Raw genomic sequence first — 9,734 nt, 5'->3', positions numbered from 1 at the left:
AGACTGATAAATAAATTGTATTTGAATGTAACTTTACATATAGCTATCATTATTTGTCACTTTTTCACTTCAAAACATGATTTTGGACAACATATTAACAAGAATCTATTGTCTGACTCAATTGAGTTAAGAGTTTAGGCTTTAACATGAACGCTTTGTGTCCTTGAACGCATCACGGGAGCCATATGCTGCGTTTAAGACCGCCGTGAGAGTGTCTGTGCGTGTGTAATCATACATTTAAGCGCCCCATCATCATCTCCATCAGCATCTAAATTAGAAATAAATTCAAATCTATAACAATAAAATAAGAACGTGCAATTAAAATCTTTTTTTTCTTTTTTCTCTCAGTTGTGTTCATGCCAGTAGAAATCAGCCCGAGTCAATAAGTGCTGACTGTACCCGATGGCAAATTGGAAATTGCTGCGTTTGGAAAACATAATCATCCGAGCACATCATGGCTGCAAACGTACCCTCCGTCGTTATTAATAATAAAGAAAGAAACTAAATCCGAGGCTCCGATGTTTAATTTATTATTATGTAAGCTATTTGAAGGGTGATTGTATGGTAATTGCTCATTAGTCTTGTATATTTATCGCTGCACCTTATGTCAAGGCCAAGGGAATTGTGTAGGACTCATTCTCTCGTTTCAAGGATCAATTTCAGAAGCAATTTGTGAAACAGGACAGATCAAGTTAGTCCTGACGTCGTTTTTGTGGCAGGGTCGGCCTACAGGTGCCACCTTTATTTTAGCCTGAGCGATGATGCTCTTTGAAATAAGACGAGGGAGGAAGGCCACAGACATGTTGACAAACTATCCAAAGCCTTCCTTTCAAAAAGCCACTTCTCCCAACTTAAGAGATTTCAGCTCGATCAATTATTGACTTTCAGCACTAATACCGAGCCCGAGTCTTCCACCCACTCCCTCCCTCCGCTAGTATTCACATTAGTGGTGTCACCGGACGTAATTATACCTACTAATTGCAGATTAGAGGTTTTGGGTCAGTGGGGTCACTTGATAGGAGCGGCTACTCTTTTCAATGACGGATAATCATTTCACATCGCAGACTAAATGTTTCATGCAGCGGGGGGCTTAGATCCAAAATGTCCCAAACTGGCTCGGCCGTGAATATTTAAGGAAACGGTTCAGGAGCTGTGATGGTTTATGGAGAGTCTGGCCCCTGGTCGGAGCGGAGCAGCTTAAAGTTTAGATAAGCGGGTCACCAAAGGTCCCCACAAGCTGGCCCCTTTACGCACAGCACGGAACGCGTGGGAGAGGGATGTGATGTGTGAGGGCCCACTTCACATTATAACACACACAGTTTGAAATCAGTCCAGAGCCATTATATTCATGTGACCTTAGGCTCAAATAGCGTCTGATCGGCCCTCAATGTGCACAAAGATCTGCGCGTCTTTTTTTTTTTAATGCGCAAAAATTAATCCAAATATTATCCAAGCTCCACGGTGCGTTTTGTAATTTTATGATTGATATTATTATTTATAAAGTGCCTACAACTTTAAAATAATTATATTATTTTAGTATTTTCATGGGTGCCTTCAGAATAAAAGCATTTAAGTTTAACATTTAATTTATTTAGCATTTAGAGACCGAGCTGTTTGTTTGGTAAATTTGAGTTTTATGTTTTTTTTATTTAGTATTTTAATCTGCTAAATTCTCACGTGATCAAAAGAGAGAAAAAAATGATTTGATCACCATACACAGCTAAATTAAATTTTAAAAATGTATATATAGAGAGAGATTTATTTCCAGGTTCAAATCAAACGCCTTTAAGTGAATCAAATTGTGCCAGCCTCTAATGAGAAGCCTGTCCTGTCTCATGTGTCCATACAGGCACACACAGAGGAGGTGGTGGTGGTGGTGGTGGTGCTGGGGGGGGGAGTGCGCCAAATTTGTTTGCGGCGGATCAAGGCTCACCGCCTCCACTGCACTTTCTTTATCTTAATTCCAACTTGAAAAGATATAATTATCTAGTTTGAACAGGACTGCTATCAAATCCTTCTTTAGAGGCAGGGTAGGGAAAAGCTCGAGTGGATTGTGAAGCTCTGAGCCGCTCGGTGTTGCCCGAGATAGGAGTAATGAAGTTGTGGAGTCCGGAGATACAAAGGGCATTAACCTCATTAGCATGAAACCTTTTCTTCTAACTATTGTGGGACCCTTTCAGTCCTCTAATCCCTCCTATTTCAAAGCTGGGTTTGTAATAAAGCTTTTAGGTTTTTTTTTTTTTTTTTTTCAAAGCTAATGGTATTCTCTAAAGATTTTTATTGCTGTTATAATCTATGGACCGATTAAGAATTCCCTATATGCCATGTGCCCCCCCTCAACCCCAAACCACAAAAACAGCTCTTTTACTTTAGGAAACAATTAAACAAACATATGCAAAACACTGGAGCTGGATCCAACAGATATAAATAATCATAATCCAGACAAAATATGTCTGATTTTCATTTTTTTTCTTTCTTTCTTTCTTTCTTTTTTTTTTAAATGGACTGCTCGTTGTTTTCTGGTGGTTTGTTTGTGTGTAAATAAGGAATCACTTCCTGCTGCACATAGCATTTTTTTTTTTTTTAGTTTTAGCCTACAGGCTCCTAAAAAAGCAGCCCCGTAATGTTCCAGCAGCCTACAAGACAAGATTTTAAACAAAGATCCCATTTTGCGGCACATTGCAACCTTCCCTTATCGCGTCGTGAGGGGTAGTCAGATTGTACTAAATTATGTCCAACCAAGCCCCTTTGGATCCGTGGATTAAGAGATTAAAGTGGACCACTGGGCAATGCATCCCCTTTTTCCCCCTCATATTACTCGCATGATAATTGCCTAAACTGATTTGCACTTTCACAAAAGCTTGTAGGGACTCTTTGTAGCTTGGAGCGGAGCAAGACGCAGCAGCAGCAGCCCCTCAGAAATCAAACTGATGGCGGCCGGATGAGACTGAGAAACAAATGCAGAGCTGACGACAACAAATGACAGCCTGCACGTCCTGTGTGTGTGTGTGTGTGTGTGTGTGTGTGTGTTTGTGTGTGTGTTTAAAATTAAACTCTACTGTCCTGACGCCACATCAGCAAACCTCACTGATGGCGCAGTCATCGCCCCCCCCCAAAAAAAGCTCCATTTAACCATTCAGCTGCTCTCTAGAATAAAAGCCTATACTTTTACTGCGCGCAACATATTGATAAAACTTTATTGACAAAATATTGACAATTACATACTTCTTGGAAGTATACTTTGTGTTAAAATTGTAGCAAACTTAACACAAACACAAAAATTATTTACATTCTGTAAAAGAGGGTTTAACAGAAACATTAACTTTTAGCATTTCTGTACATGGAATACGCTCAGTGCTTGAAGTTTGTTTTTTGTTTTTTTTTGTTTTTTTAATTCTCTCTCAATTCTTGCGTTTAGTCCTTCGTGGCAACTTTCACTTGGAGGGTCAAGTCCTGACAGAAGAGAAGGCTGCGTGGGGCCACAGCGACACATTGGTAAAGCTTTAGGTTAAAGGAATGTCCTGATACCTTCCCTTTAAGTACTGATCTGTGGTCTGATTCACTTTTTCTTTTTTAAGAAAGGTTTTCTCTTTTTTTGTTTTTTGAAATCGAATTTTTTTCTTAAAAAAAAAAAAAAAACACTATAACGCAGCACCGCTACTTCATATGTTTTCACAATCACTTTTACACGAGAATCATTAATTAAAGACTGCACACTTTGTAAAAAGGAAGAAGCACGACATCTCTCAGTTTGAAAATAGACTTAGAAACAAATTTGATCCTTTTTTTCTTCTTCTTCTTCTTCTTCTTCTTGGTTTTGAGGGGGAAAAAACGTGTCAAATTAAAAAACAACTAGCAGGAAAAAAAAACTATACCATGCAATTCAAGTTTTACAAAAAGCAGTTTGGTGTTTTGGTATCTTTTTTTTAAAAAAAAGCAAAAAAAAAAAAAAAAAAAAAACCTTCTGAAGTGCAAACGTCCAATGTGAATTGGAGAAAAAAAAATGAGGTGGTGGTCGATGGGAGATAGTAGTGGTGGTGGTGGTTTGGAAGGGTTCAGGTAGGTGGACTGAGACACTGTCAGTCACATGTTCCTGGGTCATTTTGGATTGACAGGCCCACATGGTGACAGCAGTGCCACCAGTCGGGTTTCTCTCACCCTCAGCTGCCGATCCGGAGATCTGAAATGTGACATTGGCTTTTTACCCTCTCACTGTCTCTACACGGCATCCTTTATCCATGTCCTCCTTCAATCAGACGCTTATATAGTTTTTTGTGTGTGTGTGTGTGTGTGTTTTAATCGTCCGAAGTGACGTCAATTTCCTCCGGGCTCGACTGTTTAGTCGCCAGTCTCCACCGGTTTATGTGATGCGATCCTTTCTTCTTCTGCTGAGACTCGGAACCCTCCTCCTCCAACTTCTGTCGCTTGAACTTCGTCCTCCGGTTCTGAAACCACACTTTTACCTGAAGAGGAGGTGGGTGGGGGGGAAGAGGAAGAGAAAGAAAAAAAAAAAAAAAAAAAAAAAAAAACCTGGATCAGTGTCACAAGATAAACCGCGATTGGCCAGTGCGTAAAACCACGCGTAAAAGGGACACATTGTTTGGAGAGCAAGGGCTAAATTCAAGCAGGCAGCGGTGCAGTGGAAATAAAAAAATAAAAAAAGGTAAACTGTGATCATAGAGCAAATAACCGCCAGAATAAACAAAGATCAGCTATTCTCTCAAGAACAGGGTGGATTCATGTCATTTAAATGTCAAAAATATAGAATTACAATTGTTACTCCAAAATATGACATTCATTTAACGCACAGGGGGAACTCCGCCTGGAGATGATCAACTTTTAAAAACAGAACGGTGCAACTTATCATCCAATACAACCTATAACAAACACCTAAAAAAATAAAAAAAATGGAAATAAAGTTAAAAAAATATATATTTCTTTCATTATAGACTCACAAACATTTGCTGTCTGGAGAAAAAAAACTTTGGACGCATCATTTAAAGTAGGTCAGATTATTATTATATTTCTATGAATATATCTAATCCAACGTGTGAATGTAAAAAGAAATAAAGGAAACACACATTTAACATATATTTCCACACAGAGCTCAGCTCTGTCAAACGGCACCGTGGGGCCGAATTAACACCATCTAAATCGATAAATTCTCTGCTCCTGCTTTGTCACTCCGCAGCCCCTTTTTTAAGCGCTTAAATGGTAACTGAGGTGCATTTAATAAGCCTTCAGTGGACTAATTGAAGTGGGTGATGGTTCATTTCTCCCTTCAGTTTCCTCCAAAGGCCCCGCCGTCCAAAGGAGACACAGCGGACAAAAGACAGCGGCTGATGGGCTCAAACAGCATCTTAAATATGGCAGGGGGAATTCACTGAACACCGCCTCGCTCTTTGTATCGCCTATCCCATAAAATGGTTAACTGGTTAATTTGCCCTCCATTTTGAAAGGCATCATTCTACCCCCAAAACAAAGTAATTCAACCCCTCCTAAAATGAGGTTAGGCCTATACAATGACAGTGGATTTGATCCAACAGAAAGCCTCTGTCTTCAATTGACAGCGTGCGTTTATGGACGCTGATGTGTAGAAACAATTTGGTGGCTGATTATTTAAAATGATTGTTTTGCTGGCTGCATGTCTCCTCTTTATTATCATGCGTTAACATACATTCATTATCACAGCGGCCTGCTTTTTAAATAAGGCTCCATAATGCACGTGCCACATCCAGGAAACAAATATGACAAATATCCAACAACATGAGCCATAATGTGAGAAATGTCTAATTTTATAATAAGAATTAAAAAAAAAATAGATGAACAGAGTACAGGCAGGCCTGTTCTAACAGCCAGACGCAGACACACTAAGGAGCAGGACTTCAAAATAAAATGAGCGCTTTGTCCAGGTGTAAATGTCGAGGAAAATATTGTGTTTCTTCTTACCTGAGTTTCTGTGAGGCTAAGGCTGTGGGCGAGCTGTTTTCTTTCTGCTCCAACCACGTAATGGTTTTTCTCAAACGCGTGTTCGAGCCGCAGGAGTTGCGAAGGTGAAAAAGCTGTCCGGATTCTTTTGGGCTTTCTGGCCAGCGCGTTGTGCAAAAGAAAGCTCTCCGGACTCGTTTCATTACCTGGAAACGAGCAGAAAACGAGAGTCCGTCAACACCTGTTTTTTTATTTTTTATTATTGCATATAATACGAACATTTTGTGTGTAGGCCTGCGCACAGCTAGGAGACAATAGTCTGCTGAGGGCAGACTGGAAATATGGCATCGTAATAATATCTGAAGCTGGACATGTGTCAATAAAATAAGACAGTTTTATCGAAAACGTGTGTATATTAAAATTGTTTCTCATCGCTGCGTTTCTCCATCGAACAGCTGTTCGACCACCGCGTGAAGAGGAGGAAGAGAACAACACAAAGCAGAGCCATAATCCTGGGCCTAATTAAATTAGCTGAAAAACAGCCTTTGTAAACAAAATAACAGGTCAAATGGAAGCAGCACGCACATCAGCCGGTAGAAGAAATGAGAATAAATTCATATAAAATGTGATCATTTTGCTCTAATCTGTGTAAAAAATAAAACATTATAAAATGAGCAACCAGAAGGAAAAAAAAAAACAACAACGAATTTTCTAATCCAAACAGCCCGCAGCTCAAATCAACTTTTATAATAATACAATTAAAATGAGGCTGGATTTGACTCCTGACAGCCTTTTTAAAAATATCAATGTGCTGCTCAAATAATCATCCAAATTGTTTCATTTTTTTAATTTTGGAATTTGGAAACTAAAATGCACCTTTGTGGTTAAAACGTGAAAGAAGCTTCAGGATAAATTGCGGAGCAGCGAGAGACACTGTTGGTTTTACGTATGGATATAGATCATATGCTATATATAACCTGCAGGACCAGCTGTGTACAAACATGTCACATTTTCTAGTGGTCTTTTTTTTTTTTTTTTTTTAGCCTCGAATAGACGCTCCGAGCAGCAACAACTACAGAAGCCAAGACAACAAATGATTTATTTACTCTGTCTTTTTATTTATTTGACTCGTTATTTGCTCTATTTTCTTTTTCTTTTTTTTAAGCGAAATGATCCTTAAAATAAGTCTCTCTCTTTTTTTTTTTTTTTTGCCTGAGGATCGAGGATTAGAAAGTGCTCTGCTGCAGCTTCACACATTTTTTTAATTCCGTCTACATGCAAGCTCTCTGTGCTGATGGAGTGAGAGAGGGAGAGCAAAATCAGTAACTCTGCAGCCGCTCGCCACGTTTCGTGCGTAAAAGTGAACCAAAAACGAAGCACGCGGATTAACTTACCTTGAAATCTGTGACCCAAGTACCTATATCTGTGTAATAACCAGGGGTAGAAAGTTGATGGGTCCCTTTGCTGGCTGGCAAAAAGAGGGTGCGGACTGTGTGAGGATGAAAGCGGGTGAGCGGCCAGAGCGTGCGGCGGGGCCACCGAATGCACAGGGACAGCGGAGTTTGGCGGATGAGAGACCGCCTCGGCAAACACCAAGTCCGGGTTAGAGTAGACGCCCCTGCCGCCGGAGTGAAAGCCGTTGAGAAACGGGTTCATCTGGCCGGAGTTTGCATAGCTGAGAGCTGCTGGCCTGATGGGCTCCTCGGAGCGGGACACCGGTACAGGATTATCCTTCGCCACTAAAGACTCTATAGTAAAACACCTCTTGGGTGTCGGTTGAAACATGGTCTGATAGTCCAGATTCCCCAGTTTAAGTTAAAGTTGTCGTAGGCGCTCTCGCTTAAAAAATACTCCACACCCAAGAAAGGGGGAAAGTTTGTGCGCAGTAAATAAGTTGGGAAAAGGCGGCAGTGTCGAGAAAGCCAAAATAAAAAGTGCTCGGCTACTCCCAGACTAATCCATGGATGTGATCGTTTTCCTCGCCGTGTTCGTGCAGGCAGATTTGTTAGTTCATGAGCCTAATTAGCGCTGCAGTCCCATAAACAGCTTCCTCTGAAGGCTGTAATGGCATGGTGATTGGTCGCTGCCGCTTGCTGCTCGCCTTAAGGTGGAGAGGGGGAAGACGCTTAAAAAGTGCGTCAATGGGAAGCAGGGGCGCGGAGAGGCGGACTCGAACGTGCAACACGGAACGGATTCGTCCAGAGAGAAGCCCCCCGCACGCGCGCGCGCACACACACTCACACACTTACACACGCGCGCGCACATATCTCCAGGACATTTAACACACTCATCTTGGACCAGTAGAAAAAGCTCAAAGTAGCCTGCTTATGTGCATTTACGGCCTATGACAGGTTAAAACTGATTATTTCAGTGTGTGTGTGTATGTGTGTAGTGTTAGTATGATTGTTTTTAATTATGCACAATGTTGCGCAAACATCAATTCAGCTCCATTAAAGTCTATTTTCGTTGCCATGCGCGCGGATCATATGTAGCGCGAGCTTAATTGCTCAGTCGGATTCATTAATTTCTTACTTCTCTTCATCATTTTGAAACTGGATTCACGCAGAAAGATTGTTTTTCGTTTTCGTTTTTTCCCCCCTCTCTCTCCATACCTATCAGGATAAGTTTCAAACTGAAGACTCTGGATGTCTGGATGGATGTCTGGGACACAAACAGTCCTTTAGCTGTGCAGCTTTTTGTCCGCCATGTGCGTGAACACCTGACACGAGAGTTCAAGAAATATTCAATAAGTGACCGATGGATGAGCCGCTGTGTGTTATTCACTGATTCAGTGCGGGATTGCTCAGGTGTTTATTGGAGGAGCTACCTGTGAGCCCTCTGTGTGTGTGTGTGTGTGTGTGTGTGTGTGTGTGTGTGTGTGTGTGTGTGTTGATCAGCAGCCATGTCCGCGCACTCAGGGCCTCCATAAAGAAATGATACACACTGACGGAGTTACACTCACGAGGCTGACAATGAATACATGCAGCCATGACGCTAAAGAATGACACACAGTGTTTCATAATTTATTATCATAGATTTTTTTTATATATTTCGGGTGGAACATTTATTATTATTATTATTAATATTGTTATTGTTACTATTATTATTATTATTATTATGAATATTATTATTATTGTCGTCGCTAACTTCTAGTCTGGCCTGTCGAAGCTTGTGGACTCGTCTGCCTGTGTGCGGGTAGGTTCAGGCTCTGTGGGAGAAAATACAAACTCCAGAATATAAATAGATCCTCAAAGCTGTCAGAGCACCCACAGCTGTTCAACTCATAACACACATGATATGTAAATCTTATAAATGTCTGAGTCCAGATTATATTATTATCATTATTATTATTATTATCAACACTGTGAAGGGAGCATGGGGAATTGGATGTTTTATTTTGAAGTCGCTCTCAGAAGGTACAGCCTCCATCACTTTCTAAATATCAGTCAGTGTCTTAACTATAAGAGCCATTATCATTATTATTATTATTATTGGGTAAATAATTCAAAGTCATTTGTTGTTAAGAACAACATATTTGAGTATAAGTTGAGCCTGGTTGAGGGTTTTTTTAACAAGTCTTCCACAGTGTTACTGCTGTGTTTATTGGCTGCATACTGACCGCTGCTGCATCTTTATATTGTCCTACTTTTACTGAGTGAAACAACACACCTCGCCGGCCAGCTCTCACACTGCGGAGCGTGCCGGTCCTCTGCACGGTGCTTTACCGACCTCTAGTGGTGGTTACTGGACTGGTACCAAAGCTGGGGTCTGAGGAGCTTTTAGGGTACCTGGAGAGCACAGAGAGA

At 40.8% G+C, this 9,734-nt stretch overlaps 1 protein-coding gene across 1 annotated transcript; it reads right to left on the bottom strand.

Moving 5' to 3' along the window:
* Positions 1–4,279: 4,279 nt before the first annotated feature.
* emx2 (empty spiracles homeobox 2) lies at positions 4,280–8,150 on the bottom strand. The gene is made up of 3 exons (XM_010734543.3): positions 7,323–8,150; positions 5,950–6,134; positions 4,280–4,463 (listed from the first exon to the last, which is right to left on the bottom strand). The coding sequence occupies exons 1-3, from the start codon at positions 7,711–7,713 to the stop codon at positions 4,296–4,298; spliced, it is 744 nt and encodes a 247-aa protein (XP_010732845.1). The 5' UTR covers positions 7,714–8,150; the 3' UTR covers positions 4,280–4,295.
* Between the last annotated feature and the right edge of the window lie 1,584 nt (positions 8,151–9,734).

Source organism: Larimichthys crocea, unplaced genomic scaffold, assembly GCF_000972845.2.
Source record: "Larimichthys crocea isolate SSNF unplaced genomic scaffold, L_crocea_2.0 scaffold271, whole genome shotgun sequence".
Lineage (NCBI taxonomy): Eukaryota > Metazoa > Chordata > Actinopteri > Sciaenidae > Larimichthys > Larimichthys crocea.
Note: the sequence above shows the minus strand (reverse complement) of the source record. Positions and strands in the feature narration are given on the sequence as shown.